This window comes from Lynx rufus, unplaced genomic scaffold, assembly GCF_022079265.1.
Source record: "Lynx rufus isolate CCGP_SWC_20201006 ecotype Redwood Valley unplaced genomic scaffold, mLynRuf1.p SCAF_1, whole genome shotgun sequence".
Taxonomy (NCBI): Eukaryota; Metazoa; Chordata; class Mammalia; order Carnivora; family Felidae; genus Lynx; species Lynx rufus.
Genome location: NW_025814823.1, coordinates 89973245 through 89994686, shown reverse-complemented (window position 1 = coordinate 89994686; position 21442 = coordinate 89973245). Strand labels below are relative to the sequence as shown.

The 21442-nt window shown below is 47.7% G+C and overlaps 1 protein-coding gene across 1 annotated transcript in view; it reads right to left on the bottom strand.

Moving 5' to 3' along the window:
* GFPT2 (glutamine-fructose-6-phosphate transaminase 2) overlaps positions 1–21442 on the bottom strand; it is a 31029-nt gene that overhangs the window by 2486 nt on the left and 7101 nt on the right. The window contains exons 6-16 of the mRNA XM_047075887.1: positions 19228–19289; positions 16462–16541; positions 15901–16018; positions 11190–11353; positions 9479–9574; positions 9303–9400; positions 8903–9023; positions 6542–6699; positions 6265–6379; positions 2636–2763; positions 690–857 (exon numbers count right to left, since the gene is read on the bottom strand). Of these exons, the coding sequence (XP_046931843.1) occupies positions 690–857; positions 2636–2763; positions 6265–6379; positions 6542–6699; positions 8903–9023; positions 9303–9400; positions 9479–9574; positions 11190–11353; positions 15901–16018; positions 16462–16541; positions 19228–19289 (1308 nt within the window). The remainder of the gene's footprint in view (positions 1–689; positions 858–2635; positions 2764–6264; positions 6380–6541; positions 6700–8902; positions 9024–9302; positions 9401–9478; positions 9575–11189; positions 11354–15900; positions 16019–16461; positions 16542–19227; positions 19290–21442) is intronic.

Below are 21442 nucleotides of genomic sequence, written 5' to 3'. Positions count from 1 at the left end.
TGGTAATGTGATTGGGAGACACTGGTGAGGTCTGGGAAGCCCTCTCTTAAAAGGGGATGTTTGGACTAAGACGTGAATAACCACAGGCCAATTCTCTGAAAGTGGTGGGAAGCACATTCAGGTCAGAGGGAATAGCCAGAGCAGAGGTTCAGAGGCAGAAATCAGCTGGGCTCCTTCAGCTTGGGACACAGAAGGAAGGGGCCACATAATGCCGGCTTGTGGTCACTCTTGTTTTATGGGAAGCCACCGGGAGGTTTCAAGCAAGGCAGTGAAGTGGTTTGTGTTTTATACCTTCTCTCTGGCCACTGTGCCGAGCCAGACATGGCGGCCACTGGCTCAAGGGCATTGTTGGACTTCGCCTCCCTATAACTTCATGAGCCCTCCCAGGATGGATCTGTGGGGGCTTTGCACTCCCATCTCAGGGCAGCTCCACGCCTGGAATCTGGGGCAGCTCGGGGCAGTCTGGGTCACAAGGTCTCACTGAAGAGCCATTGTGCACGTGGCCACAGGCTGGCCAGTCATTTCTGAATGTGTGCGCCCCTCAGGAGGGGGCCTAGGAGAGAGCATGTGATCACACCTGCTCAGTGGTAGGGCTGCTCATAACCAGTGCTGGCCGACAGTGGGTGAGGTGGGCTTGTGTGGGAGAGGACAGGAGAGAAGGGGACCCTGGCCCAGCTGAGAGCTCTCACCTGGCGGGCTGTGACCTGCTGCAGGGCATTCTGGCATTTGGCAAAGCAAGGGTCCTTCATGATGACCATGATGACGGGCATCTGCTTGTCAATCAGTGCCAAGGGTCCGTGCTTCAGCTCCCCCGCCAGGATGCCTTCTGAGTGCATGTAGGTTATCTCTTTAATTTTCTAGGGAAACACAAGGTGGGGTCAGTGTGACACTGGACAGACAGGGGGCTGGAGCAGATCAGTCAGAGAGGGGAGGAAGGGGAGCTGTGGGAGGGATGAATCCAGAAGGCAGGGAGCTGAGGGCTGCAAGGCAGATGAATGCATTAGGTGGTCAACAGCACTGAGGGCTGCTGGCAATGCCAGGCCCAAGGGAGAGGGCTGGCTGCTGTCCAGAGCATGCACAAGGCCCAGCACGCAGCCTGTGTCCCCCAAACCAGCCCCCAGCACAGCCACCACCCTTGGATAGACAAGTCAATGTCGATCTGGCTCTCCCTTCTGCTGTGTGACTAACCCGTGACCTCCCCACATTTATAAATTGTAATGATGGCAGTGTATTCTATCTAGAAATACCTTTCTTCAATTATCCGATAGATCATCCCCCCGAATCTAGACCATTAATAACTTCCAAAGGGATGCTCCAATTTACTTATGAGGCAAAATCACACGCATCAGGCCGTTACTAGAATTTCCCCCTATGTTTAGGAGATCCGTTTCTATTCAGTTCCCATTAAACCTATGTCACTGAACTGGTGAGTGTCTAGTAAAATATTTCTCAGCTCCCCTAGAACTATTTATTTGGGGGGGGGCAGGACACTGTCAGGAGTGTGGGTGACTCCGCCCTGAATGCCACAGACAGCTGGAGTGCTGGCCCCCAGGAGACCACAGAGGGACCATTGATGTGTGCCAGGAGCAGCATCAAAGCTTCTTTCTTTCCCCCCAAGACTGACTGGGAGCTGCAGTTGAATACGCATCTTTCAGCAGCGCGCTGGGGGCACTGCAGCTGAGCCCCCCCGACCCCCTGCACCAGGCGGCAGAGGCATGGGGGGAGTTGAAAGTGTACTCCACCCAGCCCCCTGCAGCGACCTGCTCCCTACTAAGAGGAGGGGAGCCAAGCTGGGTCAGGAAGGATGCCCTTGCCCGGGTACCAATGGCTGCCTCACCTGTGACCCTGTCTCCCGTTTTCTTTGGTTGGGCAGTCCCATCCACAAGCAGCAAGCAGACAGTGAGTGTAGGCTCAGCCCCCTGGACAGCACTGTCTCACCCTCTCTGTGGCTCTGTGGTCCTGGAATCTGCCCCTTACCCAGCTCTCTTACTCAGGTTTGGCTCTTTACTGCCGCAGTGGGACAAAACAGCCAGTTAAAAGTTTGACAAAAGCAGGGCCTTCAGAGCTCACTCCTTCAGGATCTCTGCATCCCCTTGGAAGTTTGAGGGGTAACAGGGAAACTCCACAGAGAGCCTGCCCCGCAATTCTCATCGGCCTGAATCCTCCCGCACAGTCTGCTTGTGGTCGTGGAAATAACCCAAGGCCACATGGACCTGAGTTTGAATCTCAGACCAATCACTCCCTCCTGAGCAAGATGAACCTTTGGGGGTCCAGTTCCCTCCTAGGTGAAATGTGGACAATAACTGCCAGCCTCTCAGAAGACGCTCATGAGGAACGAATGGACCATCCCAGATGGAGCCTGGTGCAGGTTGACACCTCAGGGGCTCACCCAAGGGTGCCCTGCCACTTTCTCCTCAGGAGATTGGGAGCGTCCACCTCAGGATCCCCAGGGCCCGAACAGGTCATGAGCTGGTGCTTGATGCAGCCTCACACAGGTGGCAGCAAGTCCCCAAGCGCTCCCCTCCCCTAGCCCAGCGCCCTTCCCCCCTTCCCGCTGGTGTCTCGGGGTGTCTCCCATGTCTGCCCTCATGCCCAGGCTGGTGGAGGTGGGGGGAGGTGGGCAAAGGAGGCTCACCAGGGCTCCTTCCAGGCATGTGGCATAGTTATAGCCCCGTCCCATGACCAGGAGTGACCTCTGGGTGTAGAGCTCCAGGGCCAGGTCATGAATCTTCTCGTCCAGCGACAGCACTTCCTTAATCAGCCCTAAGCCGCAAACACAGTGAGGGGTTGTGAGTCACACAGATTTTACAGCAAGATTCACAAAGAAAAATCATGGTGTATAAGACATAGTTTTGGAATTCACACCACTTAATACACTTGGCTTCCTTGCCTCGGTTTAAAAAGGATTTTAAATGTAAGAGCACCTGGGTGGCTCAGTCGGTTAAGCATCTGACTTCAGCTCAGGTCATGATCTCACAGTTCGTGGGTTCAAGCCCCATGTTGGGCTCTGTGTTGATGAGCCTGGAGCCTGCTTAGGATTCTGTGTCTCCCTCTCTCTCTGCTTCTCCCCCACTCTGTCCCCGCCCCCTCAAGAATAAACATTAAAAAAAGTTAAATGTAGATTTTGGGCAATAACTTGCGGGATTTGCCTGGGTTTTGTTGGGTGGCAATTCATATTTATGTTCATACTTTCTTGAGCATGTAAGATAAGCAGTGAGGTGTTATTTCTAGCTCCATTTTACAGGTAAGGCAACTGAGGCTCAGAGAGGCTAAGTCACCAGGTGGAAAGACACAGAGCTGACACTCCAAATTAATGCCCCCCCCCCAATCCAGGCCACATGCTAAATCTAGAGACAATGTCCAGTGTAAGATGGACCAGTGTTTCCCAAACTTTTTGTTCTCAGGACTTCTTTACTCTTAAAAATTACTGTGAATCCCTAAAAGCCATTATTTTTGTTGGTTCTGTCTCTCAATGTTTACCAGATTAGAAACTGAGAAAAGTAAAGATATTTGTATTCATTCATTTAAAAGTAACAATAAACCTATTACACATTTTTAAAAATTAGTGAGAATAGTAGTTTTAAATTTTTGGAGATTTTTTAAATGTCTGACTTTTTAACAAAGACAGATTCTCATATCTGTTTCCTCATTCAAACTCTCATGATACATTTTTTTTGGTTGAAGTATAGGAAGAAAATCCAGCCTCACAGAGATTTGTAGTTGGAGAAGGGAGGAGTATTTAAATAACTTTTTCAAAAAATTGTGAATGTTCTTCTCTGATATTACATGAAACTCAAGAAATGGTCATTTCTTTTTTTTCTAATTAGTTAATTAAGTAATCTCTGCAGGCTTAAACACATGACCCCGAGATCAAGAGTCACATACTCTAGTGACTGAATCAGCCAGTCTGGAGAAACAGTAATTTCTTAAAAGAGTAGTTGCAAATGTAGAATTTGAAATCATCTCAATAAGCTTTTCCTACCTTATTACATTAAAACTTTTATTTTTTTAAGTTTATTTACTGTGAGAGAGAGGAGAGACAGACAGACAGAATCCCAAGCAGGTTCCACACTGTCAGTGCAGAGCCTGAAATGGGGCTTGAACTCACCAACTGTGAGATCATGACCTGAGCCAAGATCAAGAGTCTGACACTTAACCGACCGAGCCACCCAGGCACCCCTATTGCATCTATTTAAATTTTTTTAATGTTTTATTTTTGAGAGACAGAGAGAGACAGAGCATGACTGGGGAGGGACAAGCAGAGAGGGAGACACAGAATCGGAAGCAGGCTCCAGGCTCTGAGCCATCAGCACAGAGCCCAACATAGGGCTTGAATTCACAAACCACAAGATCACGACCTGAGCCGAAGTCAGATGCTTAACCGGCTGAGCCACCCGGTGCCCCAATCTTGCATCTATTTAAATGGATGTTTTACATGGTGTATAATTTTGTCACATCATGCATTGACCATCTGGAAAACATAGGTTGACTGAGTTATGCAAATCTTCTAAAAATGGACACACTTCATCATAAAATATTTTTTAGAAATCACATATGCTAAAGTCACCATGGCTTCATCAGAGTTGTGTTTAAGTGTGGGAAGTGGTCGAGCTCATGCTGGCAGCTACAAGTTTTCCCAAATCCTAAATTTCACTGGAGAGCTTGAAGTTTATCACTGGCAACAAATACTGTCAGTTTTTCTTCTTTAGAGTGGCGGGCTAACTTTGTTCATTTTTGAGAAAACATCTGCCAAGTACTCTAATCAGCTTGTTACTCAAACAATCCCAGGATGCTTTTCTTGGAAACAGAATACTAAAGAATGTTGCGATTTACTAAGACTAATGCATTTTACTGCCTCGTGAAGAAGTCCTTGAGTGAAGTGGGGTGTGTGGAGGCATGTGCTAAGGTGCCAGCGGTAGCCACCGCTGCCTTTGCAAATGTCCACACGGCAAAAAAGGCAAACACATCTTATTTGTTATAAATAGCGTGTTTACTGTGAAAATAGTAATAGGACCTGCAGACCACATCTTGAGAACGGCTGACTTAGACATCAGGATAGAGTCCTGTTTTCGCACTGTTGGTACCTGGCTGAAGGTGAAGACCAGTTTTTTGTCAGTAAATTTTCAGCATGTTGTGTGGGCCAGATTCAGATCTCTAGGCTTTGTATGATTAGATGCTGGCTTTCCCTCACTGCCTTCTCTGGGGTTTGCCCCTGGCTCCCAGGATGGACCCAGTGCCTACCCCATCTCTGGAAGGGGCTGTCCCACAGCCTTGTGACCATCCTGCCCCCTGCATTTCATGTCAGCCAAGGGGTGAGGTCTGTTTCATTTTGCAATCTCAGGGCTGCACAAAGAAAACCCAATAGGTCTCTCTCCTTCCCTGGAGAGCAAGTGTCTGAAGGAAAGGAGCTGTTATCTCCTTGGCCCTCAGGATGACACACGGGACAAGGCACACCAGTGGGCAAATGATGGAAACCATTGTCCCCCCCAAAAGCTTGCGATTCAGTGTGATAAACACTGCATCTCACCGACTACAATAGATGGGAGGGACCCAGCCAAAGAGGGAAGTTTGGGGAGACTGACAGAGCACTCCGGTTCAGGAAAAGGCTCAGGGCCATCTGCTCCTTCTCAGATATTTCCTGAGCACCTACTCCATGCCTGCCCTGGCTGGATATCAGCAGTGACCCTGACAGTTAGGGTTATATGCTCACTGGGCTGACATACTCATTGGGAGACAAGCCAGCACACTGGAGGACAGGTAATTTCATACCATGGCACACGCTATAAAGAAAAGAAATGGGCTAACATTTCACGGCTGGGGCAGGGGGTTAGTTAGGATAGCAAGGAAGGGTTCCAGGAGGTGACATCTGAACTGAGACTTGAATAATGAAAAGCCATCAGTTGTATGGAGAGCTGGAGGAAGAGGGCTCCTGTAAAGGAAAGGGTCAGTGCAAACGTCCTGTGGTAGACAGCTTGGTATTGCTGAGGATCAGAAGGTCAATGAAGGAGCCCAGGGAGGGGAAGGAGAGTGGGATGAGGTCAGAGGTGGCAGGGGTCCAGTGTGCAGTGTTCAAGGACCCGGAGAGGAGTGAGGACTTTAATCTTGGCCCGGTGGGAGCTTCTGGAGGCATTTCGTGGTGAGTAGGAAGTTTTGAAGAGGAGGAAGTGATTAACAGCATTGTTTATGGGAAAGAGTCAAAAGAGAAAGCAACTAAGGACAGTCTACTGGATTTCAAAATAAGGAAAGTTTCATTCTGAAACATACCAGGTAAAGACTGTAAACCATGGATGATCTCTCGCCTTCTGTTTTGCAGTGAAATGCGGTCTTCAGACATCATCAAACCAAACATCACCAGGGAGATGAACTGACTGGTATAAGCCTGTGGATAAAACGGTGACTCTGGCAGAGCAGGGGCGAATGTGCGCATGTGAACCACGCAGGAGGAGACAGATTGTTGGGAGCGCCCCCTCCCCAACCCGCAGCCTCCTGTCCACCCATCTGGCCGAAGCCCTCCCTCAGGACACATGCAGGAGATGACTACCTTGGTGCTGGCCACGCCGATCTCTGGTCCTGCGTTGATGTGGACACCGCAGTCGGTCTCTCGGGAGATGGAACTGCCCACGGTGTTGGTGACGCCCACGGTCAGGGCCCCACGGTCCTTACAGTAGCGCAATGCCAGGAGGGTATCTGCGGTCTCACCTGCCACACGGGCCCCACCTTTCAGCCATGTGTTCTCAGGAGCGTGGCTCTGCCAGCTCAAACCCCCTGTCCCCCAACTCATTTACTCTTTTATGCAGAAATCAGGGCCCACAGGCAGCCGGCGTGTGCTCAGAAAGGAAAATGCACACTCAACCATGTTTCCGGTGGATTCTTGGATTCAAGATTCAGCTGCTATTTATGTGGGAAGCACTTTCTCATCCGCTATGTCATGGAACTCTCCTGGCAACCCCATGGGGCCATTGTCCCCATTCTCCCCGTGAGGATGAGATCCCCAGAGATGGAAGAAACCAAAGCCTTGCTCCTTCAGGGCCACGCAGCTGTGGGTGACAGACTGGTGCCAACCCAGGTGAGCCAGGTGCCCAGCATCCTTTCTAGGACTTTAAGCTGCCTTCTTCAGAATGTGCTGAGATTTAACATTTAAAAAGCAAGAATGTGAGGCGCTTGGCTGGCTGAGTCGGTTGAATGGTTGAGCATCCAACTTCGGCTCAGGTCATGATCTCATGGTTCATGATCTCATGGTTTGTGAGTTCAAGCCTTGCATGAGGCTTGCTGCTATCAGCACAGAGCCCACTTCAGACTCTTTGCCTCTCTCTCTCTGTCCCTCCCCTGCTTGTGCTTGCTCTCTCTCAAAAATGAATAAATATTTAAAATAAATAAATAAATACAAATAAAAAGCAAGAATGCAAGGCGCCTGGATGGCTCAGTCAGAAGAGCATGTGACTCTTGGTCTCGGGGTGATGAGTTCCAGCCCCACACTGGGTATAGAGATTAAGTAAATAAATAAAATTAAAAAAAAGCAAGAATGCCACTAAATGGCATTTCTCCAATAGATCTAACATTGCTTTAAAGCAAAACACTTCTGCAGCCTGCCAGTGTGAACTCAAAATTATTTTTATAACTAAGCTACTTAAATAGATTCACAAATAAGCCAGCACAAGCACCCTGTATTTGTAAGCCTTGAAACCTCGAACTAAATTAAATATGGTCCGATCATAAAATTAAACCCATCAAGGGGCTCCTGGGTGGCTCAGCTGGTTAAGCGTCTGACTCTTCATTTCAGCTCAGGTCATGATCTCATTGGTTCATGGGCTCGAGCCCCATTTCGGGGTCTGCGCCTGGTGGGATTCTCCCTCTCTCCCTCTCTCTGCCCCTCCCCCACTTGTGCATGCATGGGCTCCCTCTCTCTCAAAACAAACAAACAAACAAACAAACAAACAAACAAACAAAATGAAGTCACACAGCAGCACAGGGCTACAAGTTGTCAGCCGGAGGGTGAGTGTGTCTGTATTCGTTTTTCTTAGTTTGTCATGGAAATGGAAATGGGTCTTCAAAATTCAAACCGGAAGCAGTATTCGAAGTCCCAGTGGATATTAGAGCATTGCTGTTAATGTTTTAATTGTGATAATGACATAACGGTTATGTTTTTTTTTTTTTTCTTTTACCATTTAGAGATCCATTCTGAAGTATTTGTGGAGCAACATGATGTCTGGGATTGACTTCAAAATAACCCAGGGGAGGGGACAGGTTAATGTGGATCTGGATGACACAAACTCTGCTCAGCTGATCGTTGCTGAGAATAGGCAGTTCCTTATGTAAATCTCTCTACTTTTACAGAGATTTGGAATTTTCCATAATTAAAATGTTTTAAAAATCCTTCTGGAGGTCATAGAAAGTCCAAGCATGTGGTCATGAATCACCTCCCTGACTCTCTGCCCAGCCTGACTGGAGCAGGTGCCCACGTTTAGAGTTAGGATGGCACCCAGGCAGGGTTTACTGAGGGTGTGCTGGGCCTACACCTGAGCAAGGTCTCTCAATGCATCTCCCGCTGGACAGCATGGGAACTGCAAAGCATCCACATAGTTGTTGAAGTGACACTCAACCGGCAGAATTTTGAAGAACTTTCTCTCTTTGAAATAAACCCAGCACCTATGTATAAGCACTTTGGTGAGTGGTCCCTTAAATTCTGGACTTGGAATGGCAGGAGGAGGGAGAATTCTTGGTCGCATGGCTCCCCCCTAAAATGAGACAGTGACTGATGGCTCTGAGGGTCAACTGAGAAGAGAGTTTGGCACATGCTCAGTGTGCAGAGAACTCTACTGGATGAAGGAGGGAAGGAGATACATGGTGTGTTACCAAGAGGACAGAGCCCTGAGATGAACTCACGCAAACCTGTATTCCTTACCTGACTGGCTTATGAAAAAGCAAACGTCATCCCTGAACACAGGTGTGTTCCTGTCCAGAAAATCACTGGCGAGTTCAACCATCACAGGGAGCTCAGTCAGTTCCTCTAAAACTTGCCGTGTCTGAAGCCAACAAGAATGGGGACCAAAGTCAGTCACAGACACTACAGAGACACAGGCAGCTGGGCTTCTGGGGACAGTTTTATGAAGTGGCACCTCTGGGTCCTCGTGGTGAAGGGAATTTCAGACATGCACAGGCCACACTGCAGGAGAAAGGCTCTCATGTTGGCTTGTGGGCACCAAATTTGGGAGGTCAAACACATGATGGCATTTAAGACACATCTTGTCCTGGGCTGCTGCTCCCTCCCCAGCGCTATCGAGGGCCCAGCGCCTTGGACTTACAGCCACTGCGGCGTGGTAACTGGTTCCACAGCCAATCACGATGAGCCGTCGGCATCGTCGAATCTCCTTCAGGTGATCCTTCAAGCCACCCAGGAGCACTGTGGGGCACATGCAGGGCATTAGTGCTAACCCCACACAGGGACGCGCCTCAACCTAGGGCATGGATGGGGGATTACCTGTGTTGGTCTCAAAATTCACCCGACCTCTCATAGTATTGAAAACTGATTCTGGCTGTTCGAAGATCTCCTTCTGCATAAATGCACTGAAGTTACCTGGTCAAATAAACACCAACAAAGCAGGTCAATTTTAATTCAGTTGTTTTACCACTGCTTAACTTCCAATCAAGATGGAAAGCTGATATGCAGTTTAGTGTCAGTGACACATGGGAAGGCCACTGCACATTACCAAGGGTGTCCCAGGGGCCATCCCACCTGATTCTCCTGGTAACAAGTGAGAGGCAAACAGGTCAGATAAGATTACTATCTCCAGTGTGCATATCAGACCCTGCAGCTTGAAGGAGCAAAAGAAGTAAGCAACAAATATGTGGCTGGTCTTTCTGGGGCAATACTCCTCTCAGCAGGGGCAGAGGAAAGGAAAATGCTTTACTTCCAAAAACCAACCTACTTAAGGAAGTACAAAAGAAGTAAGCCCTGAGAAATAGGCAATTTTATTTTATTTTTTTAATTTTTTTAAACATTTATTTTTGAGAGAGAGACAGAGTGTGAGAGGGGGAGGGGCAGAGAGAGAGGGAGCCACAGAATCTGACGCAGGTTCTAGGCTCCAAGCTGTCAGCACAGAACCTGACGCGGGGCTTGAACCCACAAACTGCGAGACCATGACCTGAGCCGAAGTCGGACACTTCACCGACTGAACAACCCAGGTGCCCTGGCAATCTTCTTTTCAACAGATGCCCTCCGAGCTTCTGTATTAAATAAAAACCTTTTCAGCCAACACATGCATTTCCAGGGCTCTGATTTGAATGGAACTAGATGACATCAAAGGGATGATCTGGCCGCAACGGGTTAAGGCCCCTGACAGGTGTTGTGCCTCAAGCTTTGGAAGCATTCACAGACAGGGTGGGCATGTTCCAAACACTGCAGTGTTTCCTGTCTGCCACCTTTAGCTGGGGACTTGACAGAGAGTGCCATAAAGCAAACAAGACAAGTGAGGAGGGTCAGGGAAGAGCTCTCTGACTGGGCGATGATCAAAGTAGAATGACCAAAAGTAGTCAGTCAAGTACAATGACCCTCAGGTGAGTAAGCACTTGGCCTGCCTAAGTAACAGTGAGGTGGTTGGAGAGGGGGGGCAGGGCATAGTGGGAAAAGGGTAGAGTGAGGTGGGGCCAGGTTGGGCATGGGGTATTGTGGGCTGTGGCAGGAAGTGTGGATTTTATTCTCAGAACAGTGGGTGGCCATTGGAGGGCTTTAAGCAGCTGGATAAAAAGGTCTGATTCACATTCCTAAATGTTTACCCAGGCTGCCCTGTGGAGAAGGGGGTGTAGGGAGACAGGCTCTCCTCTCAAGGAGGAAATAGTCCACAGACCCCTGTTATTGCAGGCCTCTGACCCAGAGAAGAAATGTCTGGGTAGAAGAATGTGTCCCAGAGAGTTAGTAAAGGGAGGCAGTTGATGGACTGGTCAGATCAAGCAGGGAGACCTAGTGCCTTTAGATAGTCAGGAACTCCTGCTGGGGGAGCGGGACCAGGCTTCCCACATCCCCTGGGCTGGGCAAGCCACAGAGCACCTGCAACGCCACCCTAATGGCCACGGCAGGTAGGAGGGCTGTGGCACCTATTCAGGGTAGGACAGAGAGTCTCAGGAGCTCCCCCATCGAGCACCTGCCCCCCCCCCTCAAGGCCGCTGCACACGGACCCTCAGAGGACACCTGCCTTTCATGATTTGCTGCAGTTCCATCTGCAAGGTCTGGATGGCTCGAGATGGGTCATCACTAGCTGAACGCTTGACCCGGTGAATAGAGAGCTTCCCATCAGCCACTGCGGCGATGTCGTCATCCTCGAGGAAGATGACTCGGTTGGTGTGTTCTATGATAGCACTGGAGCAAGGGAAACACGGGCATCACAGATGGGGCCTGCACGTGCTTGACAGCTACAAGGCAGTCACTCACTTGCCTCCCCAGTATGGGTCCCCATCAGTAGCATCAGATGGCATTTTAGGAGGGACAGGGACACTACACTATACACATCAATTCACACCTTCCTCCTTCCCCCCAGAATTGTTTTGAATCCAGTCTCAGACATCACATCATTTCATCTGTAAACATTTTAGCTTCTATCTCTAAAAGAGAGGGAAAAATTTTAAACCCACAATACCATCATCACATCTAAAATTAGTATTCTTTCATATCATCAAATATCCAGTATGTTCAGATTTCCCCAGTAATCTCACAGATGGCCTTTTACAACCGCTTTCTTCAAATCATAATCCAGACAGTGTCACCTTTGGAGAATGCTTGGGAACCAACATATTACTCTAAATCGGAACAGGAAAGAATGAAACATTTATCTTGCTTTTTAAACTGATCTGATCTTTCAGAATAACCACATTGTTCATGAAGGCAAATTTATGGATGGACTACAGCTAATAAATAAGGAATGACAGCATCAGAATAGTCAATTTACGGACTCCTAATTACTAATAGTTCTAAGTAAGGACCATGAAGTGCTCTGCTGAAACCAAGAGGTGAAAAGCAGAGAGCATCTTTACAATGGATGGGAGAGGCTGTCTGGCTCATGAACCCCCTGATCAATCTTAACAGCATAAAAAGACAGACAATGAGACATATATGCTTCCTGATAGAAGGACACACCACCATCTATGAAGCCGTCTTGCCAAAAAAATCAAACCAGAAGGAGATCAAGTTTGTAGACACCTGTGAACGCCAGTGCGCGGGAAATGCAGTGGGCAGGGGAACGTGTTAAATGACACCATGGGGGATTCTCTCAGCAAAATCCAGACAGTGGGAAAATCATCAGGACAAATGACTCAGTTTCATAACACACACACACACACACACACACACACACACACACACACACACACTCCCTGCAAGGAAAAAGGGATAGTTTAAAAGCAAAGTAAAAAATACGTCCACCAATGAAATGTGGGGTCATTATGCTTATTTATTTTTTTTTTGAGAGAGAGAGTGAGTGCAGGAGGAAGGCAGGGGCAAAGAAAGAGGGAGAAAGAGAGAATCCCAAGCAGGCTCCGTGCTGTCAGCATAGAGCCCAAGGCAGGACTGGAACTCATGAACTGTGAGATCATGACCTGAGCTGAAATAAAGAGTTGGATGCTTAACTGACTAAGCCACCCAGGTGCCCCATTGTGCTTATTTTTATAATAACTTTGTATGGAAAGTAATGATAATTTTTGTCTTGCAAAATGGCAATACAAAGTTTCTTTTAAAAATAAATGGCGTTAGAAAAGTTGGTAGGTGAAAAAGCAAACTAATCAATAGCACAAGTGGTACATAGTTATGGTCAAAAATAAAAAACAAATAAAAAACAAAACCATGAAGGTGGCACTTATAAGACCATGGGAGAAAAAAATCCTCATTCCACCAAGTGCCACACCCACACCTGCCCTGTGCCAAAAAATGAACATTTATAATTCCTGATGTAAAGTTAAAGAAAGAAGTGGCTTGGGGCGCCTGGGTGGCGCAGTCGGTTAAGCGTCCGACTTCAGCCAGGTCACGATCTCGCGGTCCGTGAGTTCGAGCCCCGCGTCGGGCTCTGGGCTGATGGCTCAGAGCCTGGAGCCTGTTTCCGATTCTGTGTCTCCCTCTCTCTCTGCCCCTCCCCCGTTCATGCTCTGTCTCTCTCTGTCCCAAAAATAAATAAATGTTGAAAAAAAAAAAAAAAAAAAGAAAGAAGTGGCCACATTCCATGGCCCTAAGAAAGGTGTCTCTAGACAGATGCTCAGGAAGACAGACTTCTAAAGAAGGATGGGAAACCACCGCACTGGAAAAAAATACTTTGAACAGTATACATGCATTGTTTAAACAGTAGAAAACACAGAATAATAAGAGGAAGAAAATGGCCTGATCCCATCTCCAAGAGAGAAACACCACTTATATTGTATTGCTCTCCAGGCAGTGCTAAATACACGTGTGTTTGCATTTATGTGTGCGTGTATGTCTGCATGTTAATTTATTTATTTTTTAAAATATTTTATTTATTTTTGAGAGAGAGACTGAGAATTAGTGGGGGAGGGGCAGCGAGAGAGGGAGACACAGAATCTGAAGCAGGCTCCAGGCTCCAAACTATCAGCACAGATCCCCGTGTGGGGCTCGAACCCACAAACCATGAGATCATGACCTCAGCTGAAGTTGGATGCTTAGCTGACTGAGCTACTCAGACGCCCCTGCACGTTTAAATATAATTATTATTATTTACAAAATGGATGGTGATATAGTCCATCATTAAGACTACTGGCCCAGAGGTGCCTGGGTGGCTCATTCGGTTAAACATCCAACGTCGGCTCAGGTCATGATCTCACGATTCCTGGGTTTGAGCCCTGCGTTGGGCTCTGTGCTGACAGCTCGGAGTCTGGAGCCTGCTTCTGATTCTGTGTCTCCCTCCCCCTCTGCCCCTCCCCTGCCCACATTCTGTCTCTCTCTCTCTCAAAAATAAATAAATGTAAAAAAAAAAAAAAAAAGGAAAAAAAAAGACTACTGGCCCAGGAGTTAGACAGACCCAATATGGTATCCTTATTTCTGTCTGTTACCAACATTGTGCCCTCAAGCAGCCCAGATATGACCCCTCTGAGCCCCTATGTCAAATTCCTCATTTGTAAAATGGGATATGATCACTGTGCCTTCACTAGAAGTTTGTTGTGTTTACTTTTTTTCATGTTTATTTATTTTGAGAGAGAGAGAAAGAAAGAGTGTACAGGAGAGGCAGAGGGAGACAGAGAAAATCCCAAGCAGGCTCTGTGCTGACAGTGTCTGACTCGGGGCTCAAACCCACGAACTGCGAGATTATGACCTGAACCGAAATCAACAGACGCTTAACCAGTTGAGCCACACAGGTGCCCTGGTTGTGTTCATTAAATGAGACCATCCTGGCGAAGACCTCAGCACTGGCTACTGTTGCCCTGCAGGTTCTACAGTGTGCCTTCATATCTGGGAGGGTCACCCATATCTGGTCTACACACCATACACTGTAAAATCATCTTTCCAAGTTCCAAATCCTAAACAAGCAAAGAAATCGTGAGGATTTTTAATTATAGCATCAAATTTGCAGATTAAGGAGAGTCAGTTATCTTTAAAAAACAATTTTTAATTATTAAAATAACTTTAAACCAATTAGTTTTTTTAAAAATAATGTTAAGCCTTTTTACCAAGGAGTGTGGACTCTCTCCCTTTATTCAAATCTGGTCTTGTTTCTCATTGCTGACTTTTGTAGTCTTCTCTGGAGAGACTCTGGACTATTTTTATTAAGATTTATCTTAAGGGATTAAAATAGTTTTTCTAGCTCGGGTAAATAGATTACTTTTTTTTTTTTTTTTGGTTTTTGTTCAAGAAAGGCTTGCTGAGGGTTTACTGTGCCAGTCATGTGAGGAGGCACAAGAGGAAACGGGGTGGATATGGTTCTGCAGCCTTGTTCAGCTGATAGCTGAACTGCTGGGATGTCTGATTTCCACATCTTCATTCTCTGACTAGCCTCTAGGATTAGTTCTAACAGGCTTTCAGTTGGATTTAAAAAAGTTTTTTTTAAATGTTTATTTGTTTTTGAGAGAGAGAGAGCCCAAGCGGGGAGGGGCAGAGAGGGAGTGAGAGAGTGAATCCAAGCAGGCCCCAAGCAGCCAGTGCAGAACCCAATGCAGGGCTCGAACTCACAAACCGTGAGATCGTGACCTGAGCCCAAATCAAGAGTCAGACGCTTAACTGACTGAGCCACCCAGGCACCCTTATGGTAGTGTTTTCTATTTCAACTAACAGGAAAGTGTTTTGGTCTTTTCTGAGTATGTGTATATAGATGTGTATAAATTTTTTGTACTAAAATGGATATGAAGCAGACTTCCTCAAATTTCAGAAGTATTGTCTGTTAATGAGAACATGGACTTAGAAATGACTTGGACCACACTCCTAGGTCTTGGCCCTCTCATCATGAGTGCTCAGACTCAGGCAGAGTCAGGTGGGGTGAGAAAAGGACCAAAGGTCTGAAGACACCTGCCTCAGCTAGCTAAAGGGAGCATAGCCTTCGAGTGACCCCAGACATCCTGGGCCAGAGGGAGCACAACCCAGGGTGCTCAGATCTGCTGATTTTCCAGAGAAGCTAGAAATCCAGAATTTTATGTGAAATCTCCCCCCTTTTAAAATGTTGGCAAATAATTCAATTATTCTGTGCAGGCCCCAAAACACTGTGGAGGTCAGTGAATCCTGCCCTTGGTCATGAGGTGCTCTCAGTGGTTCTCTGAGGTTCTCGGAGAAGGGTCACAGAGAACTGAAATCTGCCATCATCCCTGCCCCTTGCTGTAAGAAAACAGCTGAAAAGCGGGGATAAATGAAAAATGGTGGTGTCTGGCCACTCATTTTTGGTTACATAATCCTAGCAAAGAAAGGAAACAAGCTTTAGCTACCTTGCGTCAGAAGCAAAGAAGAATTCCACTGCTTTATCGCCCACGGCATGAAGGCAGGTTGAGCTGTCCAGCCTCTTCATTCTTGTTTTGCAGATCTTCTTTACGTTCTCGAAATTGCCTGGTGAAGGAAGGATTGCAAGTGACATTAAACTATTTTGTTTGAATAACATGAAGCAAGGCGCCAGCTTTCCCTTTGAATATGTGTGGGAGAAATCTGCAATTTTTAGCTTCGGCTGCGTCAGCCAAATCGTGAAAATGATCCCCAAATAGCACGGTGCCACTGCAAGAGCTTTTTGAATGGCTGTGAACAAAACAAAGCAAATCAACACTCATACCAGAGCGTGGATGCCTTTATGTAATGGAGCTGCATGCCTTCCCCTGGACTTGTGTATGTGTTTGAAAATATCTATAATAAAAAGCTTTTGCAAAGAGGGACCCAAGTCTCAGTTGCACGAAAGCCTTTTTGACCTGGAGCCTTATGCGGACCGGCCCCGGCAGACAGAAGAAATCTGCCTGCACCAGAGCCCCCTGCCCTGTTCAAGTCCTTCTCGAAAAACTTACGTGTCCTGTACAAGATGGGGATCTGTTCCGTGGAAAGCTTGTATTTGCTGCGCACTCCAATGAGCAGGGGGCTGCCTCTCCTGTAGAGACAACAGGGAGTCGAGTTGCTCATTGTCTCAACACCCCAGGCAGGGCTAGATGGCCTCTTAGCACTGAGGAGGGGTCCCCGCATCTAGTCCTTCCAACAGGGGAAAGTGTCCTGTTGAGATCCTACAGGACAGACTCCTGAGCCACAGGAAGATGCTCCCAGGGCTTGGGGCAGGGACCAACCGACTGGCAGAATTCTGGCTTGCTTTCACGGTACCACCCACCTGCCCAGTGAATCCCCACATGGTTAGATCACTGCGGCTGAGGCATCAGCAGGCCCTCACTTCGTGGCTCCAGCTTGCTGCTATTTACTGCCATCTTTAAAGCAGGAGCCCTGGACGCCCATGACCTGCCCAAAGACTCTCTTCCCTCCCCCTGCCCCACCCCTTTTGCCTAGCTCGGCTGTTCTCCAGCTTTGAGGGGCATTCTGATGACTGGCTTTGGATCTGCTCAACTTTGTGGGCCACTTAACACACTTTCAAGGGTGGTTTTGTCTCTGAGTGTCACCTCCTGGGCGAAGTTTCAATTCCTTGACCTGCACGAGCTGGACTCCATCACAGAGGGGACAGTGATGTTTCCTCTGTGGGAGTTCCTGCAGCCTCAAACTCAGGTTTCCTCTCCCAGCCCCGCATCCGACTTCCCCAAGTGGGGGGACAAAGTCTGTGGCTTTGAAGAAAGTGCTGTGAGCACCTTGAATAATCTGGACCATCTTTTATCATATCTGAAGCAGAGGAGACACGGCTCCGGTACAATGGAGAGCCAGCTCGAATGGCCTTTATAACATTGACAATGAGAAAGTACTGTGGTTATCTAATTTTCTTGGCAAACGTCTCCCCCAGATTTTATTGTTGTAGATAGAGCTCTATGATTTCTCTGAACTTCGCCTCAGATAATGCTCCCGAGGCATCCCAAAGATTGCCCAGGAGGTTACAGAGCCGGCAGGTTATGGACAATTTAGAAATATAAAGCTTTATTGCTTCTTCACATGGCCTTCTTTTGCATTCACTTAAAATAGTAATACCATGATAGTATCAAGTTTTAAAAGGGGTTTCTAATTTTTTTTAATGTTTCTTTATATTTGAGAGAGAGAGGGAGACACAGAATCTGAAGCAGGCTCCAGCCTCTGACCTGTCAGCACAGAATCTGATGCGGGGCTCAAACTCATGAACCATGAGGTCATGACCTGAGCTGAAGTCGGCTGCTTAACTGACTGAGCCACCCAAGTGCCCCGGGGTTTCCAAATTTAATAGGGACAAGCGGTCTGTTATAATTCTATGATTGAAGATATTGAATGCCAAGTGGTAAATTCCTTCCTATCCTGAACAAAAATTAAATCATGATACATTCCCATCATTTCCTGCCTAGAGAATATGACTGTCTGTGAGGGACTGCCTCGTTCTCTCTGCATCTTCCCGGCCACAGGTGCATTCTCCATGGCTCCTCAGAGGCTTCAGAATGAAACTTTCAGTCCACAGTGCACCTGAGACCCTGCAGAGCAGGGCTTCTGCCAACATCCTCACTCCCCACCAGCCCTTGGAGCTAGAGGGGCAGAGTGTACACGACCTTGCTCACTGCTGTCTCCAATGCCTGGTACACAGCAGGTGTCAGTCTGTCTTTCTGAAAGAGCAGAAAGTCCCCCCATGACTGCTACCATGAGGAATGAGCTTACAAAGTGTCTTGGAAATAGCCACTGCTTTCATTATAGAATCTGGGCCACATTCCAGGGGCTCCTTTGAAGAGCAAGGGTTGGTGTGTCCCTGGTGACCCCATCTGTGCCCTCAACCAGGGTCTTTTCTATTTTTTTTCTGAAGGGGACTCAGGCTGCTCTGGGTCAGATCCCCGAATGCTGAGCTCACTCTAGTCCCCTTCCTTTTGCTCACACTGGTGCTTCTGGCCACCTCCCCAAGGCTGACATTTGTACCCCCTCATGCTCCCCAATGCATTGCCTCCCAGCCCCCAACATGGAGTATCAACACCCTCTGCCCTGCTCTGTCCTCCTGCACAAATGTCCAGTCCTTAAAGACAGGACTAGGTCAGGTGTTAATAGATCCCTAGGACCCAGTATAGACTAAGTGCTCAACAAATATCAGTTGGATGGATGGAGGGAGGGAAGGACAGATGGACAGGTAGATGTGTAGATGGATGGTCAGACTGATGGCGGATGGACAGATGGATAATCAGTTCATCTGAATATAAAATAACAGGATGGCACTCATGCTCCCACTTGTGTGAATCCACACATCACTGGGGGCCATGTGGCTCTATCCAACAGAGGGACATGTCGGCTGGCCCTCTAGAACACCTCTGGTGTGCAGGTGATGAAGCTTGAGCGTGGGGCCTTCAAGGCCTCTTCTTACTGGATTCAAATTAATGTTCACTTGTTCCTAGTTTCGTGTTCATAATTTTGCAAGCTTTTTCCAGAAGGCATCTCCAAAACTGACCTGCAACCTGGATCTGCCCCTTGCTATACAGTTTTATTTTTACTTTGAATTTGTTGTCAACTTCTGAAAATCTGGAGATTTCAAATAAAAAATCAACTTTCTGCTTTCTCTTTTAAAAATCAGAAGCCCAGCCACAGAGATGGTAGGGGGCATAAGCCACGGTCTCACTTCTCCCCTGTTGCCTCAAGCTAAGCAATCTTATTTATTTGTTCTTGAAATGTCAATGTGTTTTGCCTACCTGGTGGCAACAGCTTCTCCCGGGTAGTGGATGCTCTTGAAAACCAACGCGAATGCACCTTCCTGTAAACACAGCAAACAAGAGTGAGCCGCATGTGCTCCGGCCCCACCTGAGCTGCCAAGGCTGTTGCAGCCTGGCCCACCACCCCACAGGGGGGTCACTCTTCACAGTGGGTGGTCCTGGGGTTCCTCCCTCAGGGTGCTGAATGCAGGACAGCTCTTTCAGGGTGATGTCAGGAGAAGAAAGTGACACAGTCCGTACCATGAGGAAAATCCAAAGACCAGAACTTGCGGATTTCATGGTGCTCAGCAGAACCCACCCCTGCTCAGGGCCACAAGGAGCGATTCCCAGCTCTGTGATGATCTGGGTGGATGGGGGCAGTTAGAGCCTCAGGAAATGAGAATTGTGGCCAGGGGTCCTGCCCTGGAACTGTGAGAACGAAAGGGACTACTCCATGACACACAGTAGAGCCTGGGTTCAAATCCTGTCTCCACCCCTTAATTGAGCAATTGCCTAGTTTGTGCCTCGTGGTGAACAAAATGTACTTTTGTTGCTCATTTTTGAGAGAGAGTGTGTGAGCAGGGAGGGGCAGAGAGAGAAGGGGACAGAGGATCTAAAGTGGGCTTTGTGCTGACAGCGGTGAGCCTGAGTTGGGGCTCGAACTCACCAACGTGAGATCATGACCTGAGCCCAAGTCAGACGCTCAACCAACTGAGCCGCCCAGGTGCCCCATGTGAGCTCATGCACTTTAAGTGCTCTGAACAGTGGTCTGCCATATGAAAAACCCAACAGTGACATGGGTTGTTATTAGTGTTGCTATTATTTCTTTAGCAATGACTGTCATTCACCCTCTGTTGCATTGTGCAAACCAGAACAAACCTAGTTCTCCTAACTCTAGACTCCAAATGCTCTATTTAAATCCCTGGTGCAAAATTCTCTCCTACATTCTGACCACCCTGTACTAATTTTACCATGCCCCTAGTAGACTCGGGTTATGTATAACCAGCTAGAAGTCTGGATTTTCATGTAAAATGCCCCATGTTTTGGAATCCTGGGAAGACCCAAGGCCCCACGCAGCCTTGGCCAGTTTGCCAACTCAGTCACACAGCCAGAGGGACCCAGAGTCAGCATCCCCAGGCCTCTAGGGGCCTTTCAAACTGCCCAGGAGCCTGATGTTTACTCTGCCAGTTCTGTCAACAATAACATGGTACTGAACAGAAAAACACTTCCCAGTCCCAAAGAGCCCCAAAGAGCCCCTCATTGCTTCAGCTAAGAGAAATCACTGAAATTTACACCTGTCATCACTGGGGAGGCATTTCCAAAATTTAAAATTACAAATGGAAATGAGAAGATACCGTGCAGCAAAACCAAACTGGTTTACTGTAAATTACATAGTAATTATACTATGTATTACGTATAGGACAGGCTCTTGTCTATAAATGTCTTCTAAATTATGACTTCCAAAAATGGGAGCAAAGTGTTTGACAGTAGACTTATTTATGAAAAAGGCTCTGAAAATACCAGAGGGTGATATATTTTAAACCATAGTGTTGTACCCTCTGACCCTGGATATTCCAGATTCTTGGCCCCAAATGCTGTCTCCAGGCTGCCCCTGTGTTGGAGGAGCTCCTGGATGGCAGGGATGCCCAGGGGGATGGACTCTGGGAAATCTGGAGACCACTCCTCCTCCCCCTACCATCTCATACACGGCCTGAGTCTGTTGTGCCTCGTCCTTGTGGACAACTCCCCCTCTACCCCGCCCTTGTTCCAGCATGTGCCCCTTCTTGGGGCTTAGTTTTGTGGGCCCAGCCCTCTGGGACATCACCAATCTCTCTCTCTCTTCCTGGATAAGCACACAAACCTGATCTGGTATCTCCTATCACAAAAACCAGTCTTCCCTCAGAACTGCAAGCCTCTCCCACCACCACTGGGCCATTTCCTGACACTCTTTTTCTAGAATCAAACTTCTCAAAAGTTCACACCTGCTTTTACTTCCTTTTCCTTCCAACTCTGCTCAGTAAGGATATGTAGGTATTTCCGCCCCTTGATAAACAATCACTTCACTGAAACTGGTGGAAAAACTACAATTCTGAGTCTCCAACATCAGTTCAATGCACCCTGGGTATGTAACTAATGGCACACACAGCGGACAAGATGACAAAGGTCCCGCGTGCAGTGTGCCATCATGAGGAACCACTGATGGGAAGTTCCGATC